This window comes from Mytilus trossulus, chromosome 14, assembly GCF_036588685.1.
Source record: "Mytilus trossulus isolate FHL-02 chromosome 14, PNRI_Mtr1.1.1.hap1, whole genome shotgun sequence".
Taxonomy (NCBI): domain Eukaryota; kingdom Metazoa; phylum Mollusca; class Bivalvia; order Mytilida; family Mytilidae; genus Mytilus; species Mytilus trossulus.
In genome coordinates, this window is record NC_086386.1 from 26,057,579 (window position 1) to 26,078,628 (window position 21,050).

At 31.3% G+C, this 21,050-nt stretch overlaps 1 protein-coding gene across 1 annotated transcript in view; it reads right to left on the minus strand.

Annotated features, from left to right (window-relative positions):
* Positions 1–200: 200 nt before the first annotated feature.
* The window catches only part of LOC134697365 (phosphatidylinositol 3,4,5-trisphosphate 3-phosphatase TPTE2-like), a 30,989-nt gene continuing 10,139 nt past the window's right edge, over positions 201–21,050 (minus strand). Inside the window, exons 4-15 of the mRNA XM_063559598.1 lie at positions 20,783–20,905; positions 20,183–20,349; positions 19,171–19,235; positions 18,312–18,372; positions 16,356–16,437; positions 14,837–14,987; positions 13,319–13,399; positions 8,606–8,711; positions 6,804–6,901; positions 5,279–5,374; positions 4,426–4,499; positions 201–2,766 (exon numbers count right to left, since the gene is read on the minus strand). Of these exons, the coding sequence (XP_063415668.1) occupies positions 2,652–2,766; positions 4,426–4,499; positions 5,279–5,374; positions 6,804–6,901; positions 8,606–8,711; positions 13,319–13,399; positions 14,837–14,987; positions 16,356–16,437; positions 18,312–18,372; positions 19,171–19,235; positions 20,183–20,349; positions 20,783–20,905 (1,219 nt within the window). The 3' untranslated portion in view covers positions 201–2,651. The remainder of the gene's footprint in view (positions 2,767–4,425; positions 4,500–5,278; positions 5,375–6,803; positions 6,902–8,605; positions 8,712–13,318; positions 13,400–14,836; positions 14,988–16,355; positions 16,438–18,311; positions 18,373–19,170; positions 19,236–20,182; positions 20,350–20,782; positions 20,906–21,050) is intronic.

Consider the following 21,050-nt stretch of genomic DNA (forward strand, 5'->3'; position numbering starts at 1 on the left):
ATTCATCTAATTAATCAACATTATGAGCCATTAAACATTTAGACCATGCAATAGTTTCAATGAAAACTAAAAGCCTGTTAATGTACAAAATTTTATTTCAGTAAATATTTTTGTTACTGTAATGTAAAAGTACTCATAAAAAGATATTAAAAGTACAATAAACTACTAGTGCAAAACTACTGAAAAGTGACCTTTGTATAAATATTTTTTAAAAGGAATGTGAACATTTAAAAATTTTACATTAATGAGAGTATAAAACTTTAAACATATAACTTGAATTTATAAGATGGAATCTTAACTTTCTAACAAATAGTTCTATGGATCAATTTAAAAATTTGTTATGCACTATTTGAAAACCATCAATCTTTTTGAATATTTTTAAATTGGTAAATATATATTTGCCAGAATATTAAAGACTTGGCTATTTAGGTCTTAGTACAATTTTCCTACTAATGTTAGTTTTGGTGGAAGCTATGTTATTTATTTAACCTAAAAGGTCTAGATGATAAGAGTTTTTGTCTATATCAATGTTTTTTATAATGGTTATCATACCAATTATAGTGACATTTACCTTAATGTAGGGTTATAGATAGTGGTATTTTATGTGCCTAAACTTTAATATTTTTTTCATCTATTTTTCTCTAGAGAATGATGGCATTTGTTTGTATAGGTGCAAGTTCTATGTGGAAGAGTAATATAAATTCAATGACAAAAGCAAATTGAAACTGACTAGACTTAAAATAAAATTATAACAATTATAAATTATATCTTATATAAACATACTGCACCAAAAAGTTAAATCCTCTTTAGAGAAAGTTAATGAATAATCAATCAACCATGAACCATGAAATTCTAAAGGAAATAAAAATTCAATGACAAAAGAAAATTGAAAATGACTAGGTTTTGATTATAACATCTTTATATCTAAAAATTTAAACACAGCACCATACAATAACAATTTTTTTAAAATGTAAATAACTCTTTCATGGCAATTAACAAACTCATTCTATGTTTCAGGTCCAGCCTGACTTACAGTAAAATTAACAACAAAAAGATAAACAATTGCTTCTATTTGGTTTATACAGTCTTCGAAAAAGATGAAATTCTTAATTGATAGAAGTTGTCATTTTAAAAAATACACATGCAGAGAAAATCTGTAAAATGACAGAATTAATTGAATTTTTAAAAACAAAAAAGAATTATCTTTCATAAATTCAACAAACTATTATAGTTTAAAATGAACAAAAAAATAAAATTGAGTAACATGCTTTAAAAAATATCTTGATTCTTACTAAAAAAAGAAAATGATTTTTGTTTTACTATGGATACCATTTCAAAATATGAATATTGCATATTAGTAGACAAATGTTTTATGTCAACCCTGAAGGTTCATCATTGTGTTCAGGGGAGATAATCTGAAAAGAAACTTGAAGCATGATTACTGAATAACATATTTTTTAGCAAAAAAATTAAATTCTTAAAAAACAAAAATCTTAACTCAATATATATAGTTATTCTGTAACAAACTTCTGCACAAATGACTAATCTAACAAATCAACAGTAAAGTGACCAGCAATTTGTTAACTGTAGTAAAAACATAATTCAAAATTCTAAAACAATTAATTTCAATAAATATTGCACATATTAATAATATATAATCTCCTTTTACAACAAATCATTTCTGTAAAATGTAAATTTCACGTAAAAATACATTAATTAAAAAAAATAATCCTTAACAACCTCTTTTCAACAAATATTTGTATATTGCACATTATAATAAGTGGTATATAAGCTAACCCAATTAATTCAGTCCCTCTCCTTTATCTATCTCTCCTACTAGCGATGGTCTGAATTCTTTATACATGTTCAACAAATTCTGGATTTTGACTGGTGCTTCCAGAGAGTCAGCCAATTAGAAGGTTAGTTAAATCTTATAGAGATAAATAAATCCTGAGCTAATCTGGAATGTTTAATTAAAGATTTTTCATAGGCGGTCAAGCGTTATTGTAGTCATCATAGAACAGCGGAATGTAATGCATAGATTTAAATATAAGATACCAATAAATAGAAAGTCTTAAAAAAGAACTTTAAAAAAATCTTTTAAGGTGGTACTTTGAAAAAAATATAAAAATTTCTAAAAACTTGAACCAATCAGTTTCTCAGAAAAAATTAGTTGGATAGATAGCAGTTTGACAAACACTAATTTTGATCATTGAAAAGTTTAATATTTCCTTAACATTACATGATTAAAATGTTTAGATGATTTTACAGGGTTATCTCCCTGTAATGTTAGGTACCACCTTAAATTAAGAAAAACATATGTTCATACTTATGTTACAAAGCTTAACTTCAAAATAAGTAATTACAGTGATTTCCCAGGTGTATGCAATGTTTAAACAAAAATGCAATGCTTATAAGGAACATAATAACCCTGAAATATTGAACAACCTAATAAAAATGCCCCTTTTCGTCAATGTTCAATCTTAAAAATTACTTTTAATAATGAGTCAAAGCAACTAGGTTACAATGCCATGTTAAGACAGCACCGTACATATATTTTAGGCGACAATTTAACGCTATTACAACTAATATAATATGTTATATAATATTATATAAACTATATGCTTACAAAACTTATATGAAAACTAAAATTATAAGTCTTCTTTATGATCTTCAAAAAGAACTTCCACCATTAACTTTTCATGGTAAAATTTCTGTCCTTCTTTCTTGTGAGGATTATCAAGTTCTTCTCTGGTCAAAACCAATCTAAATTAATATATGAAATAGCCATTCAAGACAATGCAAAATTCAAAATAACTCAACAATTATATCATTTAGAAAATTTATGATCCCAAACCCCACAACTATACATAAAACAATAAATTAAATTTTTCTAATACAGTTTATGTAATTGATTGTAATTGATTGCTAGTTTAGCCTACACTATATGACAGAGTTCGCGAAAACTTCGTTTGACCCGTCGGTCATTGGACCGACAAAGCAAAATTATTTGTCAGTCCTACAAAATTTTTGCCAGTCCTTAAAAAATCTGTCAATTTGATCCTAATATAAAATAATAACATATTTTATCCAAAAATATCTTTATTATTATTTTTAGTTTTATTTTTCACAGCCACGGACAAATTAATAATGAAAGACACGTTCTGTTCTTCTGATTGTTCTTATAGCCATCTTAACTATCAATTTCATCAACTGAATCATTTTCTCAGTATTTGTTATCTCCATCTAAGATTTCAATCGCCGATTGTTTGCCAAGAACAAATTTAGCAGGCCACGTGTAGATCGGCACTAAGTTTTCCATAGGTTTCAGCTTGTCTATAATAACAGGAATCCAGTACCGGAAATAACCTGCAGGTACATCTGAAGACCGATGTAAACACGTATTGGAATTAGTTGCGATACAACTAATTACTGATAAAAAGGGAACTACAACGGCCGTTTTTACATCGGTCATCAGGACCGGCACTAGGTTTCAAAATACTGGTCCGAGCCTCATTTTGGCGGTCAGGACCGACCATTTTCGCGAACTCTGATATGATAAACTGTTTTATATAAGTAAAGCTTAATGTATAATATTTAGGTTTGACAATTTTTTTAAGTAAAAAAAAATAATTTCCATACTGCAGGCCATTTTATTGCACGTTGAGATTTTTCACTTAGGCTTTTACATGATTTCATCAACTGTTACAGATTATAAGTAATGAAGACTATAGCTACTAGCATTTTAGAACAACTCCAACCAAAAGCCATAACTCTAATACTATTGTCTTAAAGGGTAACAGGTTGATTCATTGGTTAAGGCTTTCAAATTTTAAAAAATATCATCTTAATGTGTGACAAATATCTTAGCACTGTATAGAGTATAATGATTTTTTAAATAATTTATTTGAATAGACCACTTTCGAGTTCATCCGTCACCGGCAAAAACTCGTCAATTATACACGCCTTTATGACGTCATTTACCAGATAGAGGGGCTCGCCTGTATCCCTGCACTATTTACGTTCATCAAGCGTCTTAGTGATCGTCTTTGTGCAGGATAAACTAGAAATAATGGTTGCTCTGTAGGTACTTACTGACATTTCCCTAATGACAGCAGTGTTGATTGTCAATTTTGAGAATTCAATTTGCCGAATAATTCGTACAATATAGAATTATAGTTTTCCAACCACTCGCTCAACATTGGAAGGAAGTGACGACGCCCCTAAACGCACAAATGACGATGATAAAGGCGCGTATAATTGACGAGTTTTTTCCGGTGACGGATGAACTCGAAAGTGGTCTATTGACTGGTCATGCATATCGATCATTTGTTATGGCAATAAAAGGCTATACTCCTTAATACTGAATATTACAAATCATTTTACCAAAACAGATAAATGTTTTAACTTAGTAACAATACATACCTATCGTCCTCTATGAAAGCAGTGTGGAACCAAAAGAAAAAGGCACAATGGTCATAAATCTTCGGTACATTTTTCTGTAAGTGAAAAGAATAGCAATGTAGTTTCGCCAGTGGAACTTCAAATTCTATATTAAATATGTAAAATCTAATCATGACTTTTATGAATGTAAAACACTAGGTAATTAAGTTGTCAAGTAGCAGTTTCCAACAGTGATTTTTTTTTATTTATATGTAATGAAATGTAAATATACAGGAAAACATAAAAAAACCTCATCAAATAAGTCAGAATATATTATTGTATTCACTTGAAACATTTGTTACATATGGAGATAAATATGAGACAAATAGTGACTCTTATTAAAGCAAGTTGGCTTCCATGTATTAAAAGTATTTAGTACAGGAATTTACTTAATGCAAGCTAGTCTTTTAACTTTGAGAATACAAGTTTTAGTGATTTGCAAATTATGAAAGGGACATTACTCATCGCACAAAATTAATTCATTTATCATTTGAAACTCTGATTTTCACAGTAACATTTTTTAGGTCTTGGTCATGGATACAAACAACAGTCCTAACAAAATAACAAAATTTAAAAATCCCATAACAATATTCTACTTTACTCAAAGCAGAATATTGTAATAAACTGACAAAAAAACTGTAGAAGTTGTTGCTTACCAAAACTTTTTTGTAACTTAATCAAAAGATATCAAAATAGTGTGAAAACTGAAAAGTCTAAATAAAACCACTACTTGTAATAAGAAATCCAATAACATGTACAAGAAAATAAAACAGTCTGCATTCAAGATCTTTTGGCTTGTCATTCATCCTACATGATAAAATAATTTAATTCTTACATCACTGGAAAAGAATCGAACTTTAACATCATCTGTCAGAACTGGAACATTCTCTAATTTAACCTCAATACTGTCATCCTCTGTCAATTTACTTAGCTAAAATACAATTAAAAGATAAAACAAAACTTATATCCATAACTAGTTCAAATACAATACTACCCTCACTAGTCCTAAGTTATCTCTTCAAAAGAGACATTTTGCTGTGACCTTTAACCCAGTGACCTTCAGATTTAATTACACCAAAGATCATTTTAAAACCAAGTTTGTTAGGGTTACTTGAATGGTTTAATATATTTTATGAGAAAAGCAAAATATTAAATTCCAGGCTTTGTTAACCAGCATTTATCACATCAGAAGCTGAGGTTGACTTCATCATAATTGAATATATCATTCTGCTTCACATAAAATACGATCGATTCAAAGTCAAGTCAGATTAAAATTTGTTTTTTGCTTTACTATCATTTTGCTGTGACCTTTAACCCAGTGATCTTCAGATTTAATTACACCAAAGATCATTTTAAAACCAAGTTTGTTAGGGTTACTTGAATGGTTTAATATATTTTATGAGAAAAGCAAAATATTAAATTCCAGGCTTTGTTAACCAGCATTTATCACATCAGAAGCTGAGGTTGACTTCATCATACTTGAATATATCATTCTGCTTCACATAAAATACGATCGATTCAAAGTCAAGTCAGATTAAAATTTGTTTTTTGCTTTACTATCATTTTGCTGTGACCTTTAACCCAGTGATCTTCAGATTTAATTACACCAAAGATCATTTTAAAACCAAGTTTGTTAGGGTTACTTGAATGGTTTAATATATTTTATGAGAAAAGCAAAATATTAAATTCCAGGCTTTGTTAACCAGCATTTATCACATCAGAAGCTGAGGTTGACTTCATCATACTTGAATATATCATTCTGCTTCACATAAAATACGATCGATTCAAAGTCAAGTCAGATTAAAATTTGTTTTTTGCTTTACTATCAAAAATTTTATATGGGTATATTTTCTCAAACTATTACTAAAACAAGAATGTGTCCAAAGTACACAGATGCTCCACTCGCACTATCATTTTCCATGTTCAATGGACCGTGAATTTGGGTAAATATCTAATTTGGCATTAAAATGAGAAGGATCATGTCATAAGCAACATGTGTACTAAGTTTCAAGTTGATTGGACTTCAGCTTCATCAAAAGCTACCTTGAGTCTTGACTAAAAACTTTAACCTGAAACTTGCACTTTTATTTTCTATGTTCAGTGGACCTTGAAATTGGAGTCAAAAGTCAACTTTGTTCTGAAATTAGAAAGATCATATCATAAGCAAAAAGTGTACTAAGTTTCAAGTTGATTGGACTTCAGCTTCATCAAAAACTACCTTGACCAAAAACTTTAACCTGAAGCGGGACAGACGGACGAACGAACAAACAAACAGATGGACGGACAGACGAACGGACGCACAGACCAGAAAACATAATACCCTTCTTCTATCGTAGGTGGGGCATAAAAACAATACTTACAGCGCAATTTATATTCTGACCCAAATTACATTCATATATAAGTAAACCATCCACTCTGATTTCCATACTGAGATCCTTTCCATCAGCATTACCTACACCTACAAACAGTAGAAAATAAACAAACTATTAACCTTGATTCTAAGAGTTGATTGACTGTTATGGAATATCGGTTTCACAAATGATAATTGATATGTTCCTTATGTCTTAACTACAATCCCGTTCCCTTATCACAAATGTGACGTACCGAATTAGACTTTTCACCCGTTTGTGACATTTTTACCTATTGTTTTTGTTTGTTTTGTTCACACATCATTGTCAATATAATGGAATTTTATGCGACTGTAATACAAGTGACAGGTTTAGCTAGCTTTAAAACCAGTTTCAATCCACCATTTTCTACATAAGAAATAGCCTGTATCAAGTCAGGAATATGACAGTTGTTATCCATTCACTTGATGTGTTTGAACTTTTGATTTTACCATTTGATTTGGGACTTTCCTTTTTGAATTTTCCTCGGAGTTAAGTATTTTTGTGTTTCTACTTTTTTCTATACTGAAAACTTTACCATCATCAATATTTTATTTTATTTATTTTATAATTGTGTACATTGTAAGTAAAAGGCAAATGTAAGATTGATGTTGCAACAATATGCTGCATTACAAAAAGAAGTTTTTTTAATGCTCCACAAAAGATTTTATGTGCTTCTATAGATATATATAATAAAATTGAGAATGGAAATGGGAAATGTGTCAAAGAGACAATAACCTGACCAATGAAAAAAACAACAGCAGAAGGTCACCAACAGGTCTTCAATGTAGTGAGAAATTCCTGCACCCAGAGGCGTTGTTTAGGGGCCAGCTGAAGGACGCCTCCAGGTGCAGAGGCTTCAGCTGGCCCCTTAACAAATATATACTAGTTCAATGATAATGAACGCCATACTAATTTCCAAATTATAAAGGAGCAAAGATTGGCGTCCAGAATATGAACCAGCATACAATAATTTAAGTTATGTAAAATTGATAAATCTGTTCGGCTAAAAATGTCAAACACTATCAGTATTAATTACCCGAAAAATATAGGGTATATCAGGGTAGGACTGATGGCTGACTAAATAGTAGAATGGGGCTGAATATTGAAATATTACTTTTTGATAAATATTCCTAAAGTAATGAACTAGAGATGTTCTCACTCGGACACACACTCCATAACCTAGTATATTATAAGAGCATAAACCTAAAGCACGGGGAGGCACTCTACTGCCTCCACACAGCACTAAAGACAAACTCTGTAAAAAATAAAATTGAGAATGGAAATGGGGAATGTGTCAGAGACAACAACCCGACCAAAGAAAAAAACAACAGCAGAAGGTCACCAACAGCTCTTCAATGTAGCAAGAAATTCCTGCACCTGGAGGCGTCCTTCAGCTGGCCCCTAAACAAATATATACTAGTTAAGTGATAATGAACGCCATACTAATTACAAAAACATGTGGTTGGGGCTATTTAAAGTTAGAGAAACCAATATTGGGAGGTATGTACAGATAAGGGTTACACATAATGCCCCCTTTGCCTAGCAGCGAGAGTAGAAAAAGTCATATACATTATCTCACATTATAAGTGTAGAATTTTGACCTAGTCACTGTTTTTCATAGGTTCAACAATTGCAAAAAGACAGTCAGATAGTGTAAAAAAAATAGTTGTTATTAATGGTAAAATACTTCATTGTCCAACAATACTTTATTTCATAAATAAAAGAAATGTCCAAAGTACTACATTAAAAGTATTTTCCTATAATAATATTACCAGTAAGGTTAAAGATCTTGATAGTTGATATCTTCTTTGGTACTTGTGTAGGTACTTTACCATCTAGTTTCTTCTTTACTTTCTCAAAATATCCAACATATCGACTCTATAAATGAATGTAAAGAGACAGTCTGTACTCTCTATGTGTATATGTTAGTGTAAATGTTAAAAAAAGTATTCAAATGCCAGAAATTATGTTGTTTACAGATCATATTTTGTTCTAATTTGTCAATTCATCAATTCTGATAAAAAAAAATGTTAATAGTAACTCAAATGCTGGCCATTTTTAAAAGTGAGAAAATAAATAATTTCATAAAATGATGACTTTCTTATATTTGATAAAAGAAATTGAATAATACTCATTTCACAATAGAATAGTTGTTTTGGGGATAGGTTGTGTTCTAATGTTAGAAATAAAGTTACAAAAAACTGTATGCATCAATCAGTGTTCCTAGTGTTAACTGGCTCGGTATGAACCTCCAGATGTAAATTAATTTAAAATATTTATTGTATTCTGATACTGATCGAGTATTATTTCCAATCTTGTTCTACAAGTTGAATATAAATGAAACATCTGGGTTTATATAATAAAGGGCTGTGCTTTAGCGCATGATACACCCGTTGCTCTTTTAACTTGTCTTTTAATGAATTTATATGATCAACTAGAAATAGTGTGAGCCCTATCAAATACCCCCCCCCCCCAAATAATAAATAAAAATGCACAAAAAATTGGCACTATTAAGGCTACCTCAAATTTAACTAAGTTTGTTGTCTTAATTTTTCATCCATACATTCAATCTTGTTCACAACACACTTTCTGAGTATCAAGTACCTTTTATATTTATAAAATGGAAAGGGAGCTTATGTGAGTTATTGTTTGAAGTGTGGACGACGGACGGACAATGGTATACCATAATACGTCCGGTCTGAAAGACGATGGGCGTATAAAAAATTCATGGAACCTATGTTTTACAAGAAATTTAATGTTTTAAATTGAACTAAAGATTTTACAAATTTTATGTTTTCATCAGATTTTATTAAGTATTATTTGTTACATCAATAGATATAAACAATTCACCAAAGTTTCATGGACATTGGTGAAAGCCTTTTTGAGTTATTGTCCGAAGTGTTAAAAATCCCTCTTTTTTTATGAATAAAGCCCCATAAATCCAAAACTTAAAATCTGAAATTTATAAAAATTGAAAGGGAGCTTACATCAATAGATATAAACAATTCACCAAAGTTTCATGGACATTGGTGAAAGCCTTTTTGAGTTATTGTCCCAAGTGTTAAAAATCCCCCTTTTTTTATGAATAAAGCCCCATAAATCCAAAACTTAAAATCTGAAATTAAAAAAAAAACGAAAGGGAGCTTACATCAATAGATATAAACAATTCACCAAAGTTTCATGGACATTGGTGAAAGCCTTTTTGAGTTATTGTCCGTAGTGTTGAAAATCCCCCCTTTTTTATGAATAAAGCCCCATAAATCCAAACTTAAAATCTGAAATTAAAAATAAACAAAAGGGGGCTTACGTCAATAGATATAAACAATTCACCAAAGTTTCATGGACATTGGTGAAAGCCTTTTTGAGTTATTGTCCGAAGTGTTGAAAATCCCCCCTTTTTTATGAATAAAGCCCCATAAATCCAAAACTTAAAATCTGAAATTAAATCAAAGCGCTGTAAGCACTGTAGGCAGTTAAGCAAAAACCAAGGCAAACATAATTATGAAAACTGTGGCAATGTTGCTTCAACTTTTTTTTTTAAGATTTTTAAAAAAGAACAAACATTAAACATTCATATATAATTGTGCATTTATGTTCATTTAATGAATTAAACATTAAGGCAAATGATTCATATTTTATCAAGGTTTTCAATAGCAACGCACATGACCACGAATGGTCATGAGTCTTTCATGAGTCAGCAGTGGTACAAATTTGTAATGATTGCAGTTCTTCTAGTTGAGCATAATTGTTCGTATCAGTTGACTGTTAGTAGTTCAAGTTGACTTTAGTACGAGCTTGTAAAAGTATGAATGGACTTGCTTCCCTGGAAAGAAAACTGAGTTTGTGTTTTACAGTACAAAAGTTATGAGACACAAATCAGACAAATGTTTACTACTACAGGGATCAATGGTGAGGTCTGACTGACCTGTCCATAGTAAATGTAAATGACTCCCACCTTCACCCCTAGGGACTACCCCTATTTTTCATTTGATTTTTTATATTGTCCCATACATAAATTAATAAGGTTGATGAATGGGGATCTCGACCGTTATCAAGTTTTCAAACAGGAGGGGTGGGGGACCCCAGTGACTTCACCTATATTTCATTTGATTTGTTATATTGTCCAATACATGAATATATATGGTTGAGGGGTAGGGATCTCATCTGTTTTTATGTATCAAACAGGAGTTGGTAGGGTGACCCTAAGGACTCTCCCTATATTTCATTTGATTAGTTCTCATACATGAATATATATGGTTTAATTTAAAGGTGGGGATCTCAACTGTTTCCAATTTCTCAATCAGATGACTGCAGGGACTCCCCTATATTTCATTTTATTAAGAGGTGGGGATCTGTTTCAAAATCCTTAAACATGAGGGTAGGGTGACCATAGGGGCTTCCCCTATATTTGATAAGATTTGTTATATAGTATTATACATGAGTTTATATGGTTAAGGGGTGATGATCTCGAATTTTTCCCAGTTCTCAAACATGAAGGTGTACAGTGACCATAGGGACCCCTTATAATTTATTTGATTTGTAATATTGTCCCATACATAAATATATATTGTTTAGGGTTGTGGATCTCGACCGTTATAAATTCTCAAGCAGAAAGGGGTAGAGTGGCCCCACGAACTCCTCCTATATTTCATATGATTTGTTATATTGTCCCATACATGAATATATATTGTTTAGGGTGGGGGATCTTGACCGTTACCAAGTTTTAGTCATTTTGGTTTCTTGTGGATAGTTGTCTCATTGGCAATCATACCACATCTTTTTTTTTATATAAGAAACTTCCAGCTATTTTAACTGACCTATCAAAATTGAGAAGAAAAAAATACCCCTTGAAATTGCAGTAATATGTTTAACTTGAAAAGCATTTAACATGCATTACCAACATTTATCACTGATAACAAAAATTATACTCAGTGTTACCAGGAATGTTACATATATATTGTTCGATAAACTGTTCCCAGCTGTCACTTGTATTGGATTTTGACATTAAAATTGGTGTACAAAATATTTTCTGCTTTTTCTTTCTTTTAAACAATTTTGGTTTTCAATTCTAGTGTTTATATTTATTTACCATGCATAGCTGTATTTTGTCACCTATCTGGATTTTTTTAGTTGAAAGCCCTAAAACCCGCGATTACCCGTATCCGCTTCTGGAATCGGATCCGATATTGTAATCTCGCGGCAGCCATTTTGTTTACAATGTTGTTTTTGACAGAAAGTGAGATATGATTTTACTCGGATTTCCACATTATTTATCGGCGATATTCTGTATAAAGATAGCGGTTGAACAAATTGAACATCGCTGTCATGAAAAGTAATGATGAAAATAAGTTTGAGATCGTTTTTTTAGGAAACTTTGGTAAAAATGTTTGCAAAGATATTTTTTTCTATTTTTCTTTCAAGATCCGTCGGGCGTAGCTAGTAATTAAGTAGAAAGTCTGACTGCAAAAGTGGAAGGTCACAGTCCCCGAACCACCGCTAATTTGAACCCCTGCGTCCAAATTAAAAAGATAGGAAAATTCTGTCTTCTATTTCAAAATTGCGGCCAACAGCGTGATCAGTTGAACTTATATACGTAGTTGACTACGTATTGACAACAAACAATATTCCTACAAGTTTTGCAATTTGGGAAATCTTAACTACTTGTCTTTAGAGATTTTCGGCGATTAAATATTTAATACATTTGTTCTTTGACATCTTAGCCAAAAGCTCAGGGGATAATAAACTACATAAGGATTCCTAATGTGCTCTACTTCATATGTGCAACTTCAAAACTTTTGGGAAAATCGACGATCATTTAAGGTTTTTCTGGTTTTTCTGGTCATATATTTTGTAATCCAGAATGAAAAGTATGAAAAAACTGTCCAATAAGTTATAAATAACATAGTAGCCAGCTAGATGATAACAATGGCACATATTTCAGCATTTATTGGGGTCACAAATCCAGGGTGCTCGCATAAGGCAGCTTAACTGCCTAAAAAAACCGAAAGGGAGCTTACGTCAATAGATATAAACAATTCACTTCAGTTTCATGGAAATTGGTAAAAGTGTTTATGAGTTATTGTCCGAAGTGTGGACGACGGACGGTATACCATAATACGTCCCGTCCCGGGCGTATAAAAACAAGACAGCAACTAATATACAACCATTATAACAATGCATGACAATGCTGATTTGTGACAGAGATGTTAATATAATAGGGTAAAACTAGTTCTGGGAGTAGACAACCCCTATTCATACCAATCAGTCTCTATTTCATCGCAAATGGAGGATAAAAAATGAAAAATGGATCCTAAAGCTCTCTTTAAACTATGATGCTCTTTTTTTCATATTATTATATTTTTTTTCCTAATAATTATTTAATTTATTTTAATTTGGTTTAACCATTGTTACATATTTAATGCATTTATAAAACATTAATATAAAATTGAGAATTAAAATGGGGAATGTATATCTTTATATTATACCTGACTAGGAGTTTCAACACCTTGAAACTTTTTACCAACTGATAAGTCTGTTCTTCTGTCACCAAAGTATTCTAAACTTTCCTGAAATGACAAAAACCTATTTTGTTATCATACAAAAAGACTAGAATCGTCTCCCTTATACTAGGATTACATCAATTTTGTCAAGTGTCACGGAGCTATTCTAAGGCACTGGCTTTTAAAGACTGCTGTTCATATATACATATTTATTATTAACAGTTTCAAATATATACAGTTCAATTAAATTACATTGTTAATCCAGAGACACATCCATTCTCTTTCACTAACTCTCTTCAATTCTCCCGAAACTTTACATTCAATCACTTTTATCATCGCAAAGGCCTTCACTACTTTCATCACTTTCTCACACATAAAATCGTCATACCTCCATAGACCACACAACTAAAGGGGCAGAATATAAACAAACAGAGACATAAATTATATCGCTTCTAATTGGAAATGACACAGTTAAAACACAGCTGCATTATACATTAAATTTAACGGTCAATCATACAGTCTACTAAAGTTCACTAAAGCAATAAATTTACAAATACTTAAAACTCTTTTACTATAAGAAATGAACGAAGGCAATTAAATACTGATCTGAGATAAGAATAAATATTGCAAAGTTTCACCCTATGACACAAGTAAGCAAAACTGTAAATACATTTAAAAAAAACACCAATGTTTGTTTACTGAAAAATAAGCACAAATTCTTTATTAAAGCATTTCTAAAAGCAGAAAGTGTGTATATTACACAATTTTAGATTTGTTTGTTCCTTGGGGAGTTTTATGCATTTATGAAGCTTATCTTGTGAAAAATATGGAAAACAGTCATACTAGCAAACTTTGGTGTCTAAATGTCAGCAGGAAGGGATGTATATTGTTGATTTGAAGGCTTGTACACTAATTATAACAGAAACTTTCAGATTGAAAACATAAAGAGTTTATTATAAAACCTCATTTGTTATAAATACACTATTTCATGATATGGTTTTTTGCATAACAATAAAATACTTTTCACATTTCTACTAAAATTCTTATTGGTAACAGACTACATTGATCTGTGCTTGAAGTATGGTGTTAAAACAACTTATCAATTCCATTGAAAATAAGTATGATGCAGTATACTGTATTATTTTAGAGCAATCTAATATTTCCCACAGAAAGTAACCGAAAGTTAGTGTGCAATAAATTCCAATATTGCACTAGTGCAATAAATCTTCAAAATCCATGACATCATCAACGACAAAATCTGAATTTAAACCAATTTTTACTTTCAAATATATTGCTATACAATAAAAGGGTTATTGCATGAGTATTAGGGAATATTGTGTCCCTTGTAGAACATATATTGCACTCAAAGCTCATGCAATATAAAATTCTACTTGGGACAATATTCCCCAATATTCATGCAATAACCCTATATTACTCCTACAGGCAAATTACCCTTATTTAAGTGATAATATAACCTTACATCATTGATTTATTTGTAATTACCTCTGCACCATCAAATAATCCACATTCTATTAGCCAGACACATATCATTGTACCAGTTCTACCTTTACCCCCCTTACAATGTATGGATATTACATTCTGTTGATCCTGGCCCATAAACTCTCTGGCATTATCACAAAACTCAATCATTTCCCTAAAATATAACATAACAAAATGATGCTATTTGATTACTTAAGTAACTCAATTCACAAATGTTCAAAATTGTCCATCAATTTTATTGGTAATCATTTCAAATGCTATTCAGCCAAGGAACGTCTGTGAGTTCTTTATTATTATTTGTGGGGTAACTTTGTTTTGGACTTCATGGATATAAGGTTACCATAATTTTAAAAAAAGTTTAAAATATATTAAATTTTCTAAACAATTTTTACGCCGACCTTAGGCCTTTTTTTTTTAATTAGTTGGTTTACGGACAACTAGTGTCAAAGGTTAGGGTCGGAGGAGGTAAAAAAAATAAAAATAAAATAGCAATCTTAGATTTTTTTTTTGTTCACGTATAACTGTTCTGAAAAATTTGAGTCGGAGGAAAAAAAAAAAAAAAAATGCTGTTCATTCATGACATAACAGGGGTTGAGGAGGAGAAATAGTTTAGCTCTTATCTTGATATGCTTTGCAGTAGGATTGAAAAAGCATTAACTTTATCATCCATGTTCAGCTTTGCACTTTTTTCTGGAGGTGCTCCTTCATTTACATCAACAAATATAATTTTTGCCCCAAAGGACGCAAGCACTTCTACCGGTGTACTGGTAGGGGTGTCTGCCCTAGTTTTGTTTGGTGGCAAAACTGTTTGTACCTTGACAATGGCAACATTTTCATCAGCCATATTGTCGAATATGGCATCGCCGATTGTTTGCTTAGGTTTGCATTTGATAAAAGTGCTCTCAGTACGTTGACCATCAAAGTTAATATTCAACTGAAAGTAGATGAAGCCGTCAGACTCCATGGTCCTCCCTCGTTGGGTTTTTGAATTCGTCTGCGTCATTTCGAAGCTTTTCAAAATACGCCGTTCACTACAAACGCTTTATTGACACAGACAAAACGTTTTGGAACGCCTCGGATTTTTTTATTCACAGCACTCGAAAAATCGGGTTGGCGTAATAAAAAACAACACGAAATCAAAATTTTAATTTTATTTCACTTTTAAACAAAATCGGGTAGGCGGATCCGTAAACCAACTAATTAAAAAAAAAAGGCCTTAGCTATACCTCAAACTAAATTTCCTTGAAAATATCCATGAAAGTACAATTTTTTCTCAATCCACAAAAAAACAAGTACTTTAATACGAAAATAAATAAAATCAATATATATATATATGATCTACGAATGCACTTATGCTTGGAACCCCCTTTTTTTTACCAATCAATGCATTTGAATGGGGACATATAGGTGACTCCCCCGCTTTGTCCTGGGTTGTGACCCCTCCCCCCTTTTTTAAAATGGCTGGATCCTCCCCTGTAAAATATTTTCTATTCAGTAATTCTATTTCATTTATATACAGTACCTTACTCTTGGAACATTATGATCATCAATAAAAATTCTCTCCACTCTGTTATGGAACAATGTCTCATCGTAATCTCTTTCACCTGAAAAACATTTTCTAATTATAATCCATACACCATATATATTTCAACATTCTGGAAAAAGTATATTAATCTTCAGAAAGATCACTAGGGTCAAATGTTTTAAAATTCCAGATTCCTCTATGAGATTAGATGGCATTACATTTTACAAAAAAAAAAAAAAAAAGAAGGAGATATGTCTTCAGGACATGAATGCCCCCCTCAGGCTTAGCATTTTTTAAAGTTAAAAAAGGGCATAACTCTGGGACAGTAAGTGATTGACTGTCCAAATTGTATCTGTCTGTGTGTTGTGGTTCATAAAATTTGGATGAGGCAAAATCAAGTTAGAGTGTGAAGACGAAAAAAATCCCTTTATTAAGTTATTAAGGGGCATACCTCTAGGACCGAAGGTGACTGAATGGCCAAATTTAATCTCTGTCTGGGAGTATTGTTTTTTAGCATTGTACATGACTCATATAAAAAAAATCAAATGAGGCAAGCATAGTACATGTATAAAGGGCATAACTCTAGAACGATAAGTGATTTATTAACAAAATTTAATCTTTGTCTGTGTGATGTGGTTAAGTTTGAGTTTCATAAAATTTGGATGATGAAAACTTAAGTTAGAACACTGAAATGAAAAATTTCAATTTTTCAATGAAGGGGTGTAACTCAATAACGATAGTGGACTGAATGCCACAATTTAAACTGGGAGTGGTAGTTTTGGTTCTTAGCATTGTGTTTGAGTTTCATAAAATTTAGACGAAAAACCCTTAAGTTTGAGTTCAGAAAAGAAAATTGGAAGGATGGATGGATGGACGGGCACAGGACATTTTCGCTTTTTTACCTGTAAAATGATTGGACATTTGCGCTTCAAATACTATGGACATTTGCGCTTTTAATTTTGGTTCACCTGTATTACACTGACCGAACATTTGCGCTTTTTACCTATAGTCGACTACCTGTAATCTTAATGAGAAGAATATTATGGGCTGAACAGCCATCATACAGTATAAAGCGTACAACAAATGGTCCAGAATCCTTCCATGCTCACAACAATGCACAGTTTTACATGACTCATTCTGTGATTTTTATATTTTTGAAGAGCATTATTGAACAACAGTCAGTAAATTGGTAAGATTTGGTACATTGATGAACAGGCTCCCCAATCAAGAATTGAGAATGATAAACTCGATCATTTATTTGAGATGTGGGCTAAGTACCAATCAGGACAAATAACAAGAGCGAAATTTGTTCACTCATTGGGCTTCAAATATCAAGCTAAAACTGACCTGTAATTGTGATGACAGTACTTAATTTAATTTCTTAAGAATGTTTCCTTTTAGCTGTACATAAACTTTTAAACATATATCAACAAAGTGAAATGATTTTTAAACTTTTAACCATAAAGAATGACTTTAACTCTGTTAGGCCAAACCCGGATAAAAGATTGGGAAGTCATAGATATAAAAAAAAAAAGAAAAAAAAAAAGCGCAAATGTCCTATGTAAAAAGCGCAAATGTCCATTTTTTAAAAGCGCAAATGTCCGTTGTTTTGAACGCAAGTGTCCAAAAAAAAAGCCCAAATGTCCTATGAAAAAGAGCAAACGTCCGGTGCCAGGATGGACAGAAGAACAGATGGACAAAAGAACAGTCAAGGGTAACTCTTAATGTCTTGTTTTCTCTTTAAAAACATTTCATATAAGTGATTTTAAACTAGGTTTTTATACTAACACTTTTAAACTCCCTTAGCAGTAAAAAAAACAAAAAAATGTATTTTTCTTTATAATAATAACCTTATGATATAAAACGTCAAAATAAGCAAACAAGAAGTTCATCTACTGTAATGAACAAGACTTTTTTGATTTTCTCAAAACAAATTGTATAAAATAAACTTACTACATAAGTTGTAAATCCTATAGTGATCTTTGTGTTTCGTGTTGAAAAATCTGGCTACTTCCTGCAATATATTGTAACTTATGTTAAAGAAAGGATATATGGTGTATTCATTACGTCACAAAATCACTACACTACACTATACTATACTATTTTTGAATTAAATTAAACCAATGATAGACATATTTTCAAATTGCACCATTGTGCCTTTCATAACATTTCTAACATCACTGTGTAAAAGGAAAATACATGCACCTGTAGCAAAGACACAACCAATTTTCTTTCAATAATTTAGTGTACTTACAGTACTCTGTTGTAAGTATTCGTAAAAACAACAATTGTGGTCACGTCATGGAAGGGTAAACAAGTTTTTGCCATCGTCTCTATGTAGCAATGTTAATGCCATAATTTCATCTAATTAATTCACATACAATTTACAGTGGCCGAATGGTCTTCGAAATTTTAACTTCTGTATCTCTAGCCTATCAACACTAGTTGAGTTTGAATCCCACACTGGACATGTTCACCTAACTACATTCTTAATTGACTACAATTGTAAGTTTCCTACCGAAGGTCAGTGATTCTTGCTTTTCTTATAAAATCTGACCGCAATGAAATAGCACAATAGTGTTAAAAGTGGTATTGAACACCAATCAATCAATCAATATACAGGTTGCTCTTGGAATCAGAGAAAAGTGACCCTATAAGAAATGTGACCTTTGAATTAAAGTTCAAAATGCCAAATGTGACCTGACTGACAGGTTTTCAATAAATAGATGTGACCTTGATATTAGGTTTGACTGTAGTTGTTAACTATATCTTTTTTATGATAGTTCTATCCAAGAATACTTAGAAATATTACCTCTACAGGGTTCCTATACATGGCCATCATTCCTTTAGATGGGAAAGACATGGCAATTACTCTCTCTGGAATAAAATAACAAATATTAAGAAAAATGAAATGCTTAATTTGTATAAAGTACTGAAGATGACCTTGAATTGTTATCAACAGGCTTTCCATGAGTAAAGTCACCTACCTTTTAAAATTCATTGTACTGGAACAAAATGCTATTAACTTGATCTATGAATTCTCATGGTGTAAACTATATAACGATTATCCAATCAATATTAAGCATGATAGAAAAAAGTGTTGAAAACTGATAAATGAAAGAATCCAAGGACCATTACTCTGCACAAAATCATCAGACAGGAACAAAATTTGAAATTATTTGTTTCTGTATCTTGTCGGAAAACTATATACCAATCATCAAATCATTATCTTCAAGCATGAAGAAAAAAGTGTGGAAAACTGATTTGCAGGACTGATGGATGAACAAATAGACAGACAGACAGAGTGCAAACCTCAATGGCTGTCTTCATTAGTAGGGGACTAATAAAGAAGATGTATTAGTGAAGTTTTAGCTTTTTACATCAGTCCTGATTGGGGGTGAGCAAAAGATTGACAACTTTTTAACTTTAGCTTGTGATATAAAGTTACATTGGAAATGTAATTTTGAAGGCCATATATGTATGTTGACCTATAATTGTTAACTTCTTAGTGATTAAGTTGCTGGTGGAGTGTTCGCAATCATACCAAATTTTAGCATTTTCATTTTTGCCAGATGAAAAGTTATGCAAAGCAAGTGTATAAGATTTTGTTTAAACTGTAAACTTTTCAAATTTCCACTCTTCTACTATATTGTTTTATTGTCTTTATAAGTGAACCAAACATGCTCAACAGCATTTAATGTGAAAATTCACCAAAAGTCATTTTGATCATATCACCATGTTTGAATCATATTCTCTAACATGTCTTTCAGAAATACACATTTATCATATCCTGGAAATTTTGAATTCATGTCCAAATATTCTACCTGTAATGTAACAAAGGTCAAGGTCAAAGCCATCCTTTTGATATCTTCTCTTATTCTGTGAGATAACTCTTCTTGATGCAGCAGCTACATGTCTCTTCTGTTGAACCATTATATACAGTATCCTTAATATTCTGATTATTCGAAACACTCGGCCAATCACAAGAAGTCTGTAATGTAAATATTATTTAAATAAACCAGGCCAATAATTAAACATCAAGATGTCTAATTAAAAAAAAAATGTTTTTTGAAATACTAGTATTGAAATTTGTTCTCTTTCTTTTTTAATCCATTGTCTGAGCTGTAATTTATTTTGCGATGGAAATCACTCATTTTTCTCATTGATAAATATCAAAGATTTCCATATCATTGCATATGTACCAACACCTAAAGCTGTTTTCCTTCTTGCTCTGAATGGGTTAAACTATCTGCTTTGTTGGAATATTCAGTGAAGCCCACAGAACAAAGTTAATTTTGAATAAATGTGTACCTCAACATTAAATGTTTTGTCTTTATTTTTTAGCAAATAAATTAAAAAAAAACACTCCTTTTTTATTTTGGCCTTTCTTTATGTTTGGTGTGATATAATGACTGCTTACTAACCTTGCATAGTTTGACTGACATGATTTTGAATCAGCCAAAGCTACAAATACCATGTCAACAATGAAAGATACTACAACAACTATCCCATCTATAACGTCAATTATACTCCGGAAAAACTGTCTCCTGAAGAAAAGAAAAAAACAGAAAATTAAAAACATACATAAACTATCCCATATATTACATCAATATTGATGAAAAATTGTCTCCTGAAAAACAGAAAATAGATACTACATTAATTTATAATATCAATTATACTCCTGAAAACAGA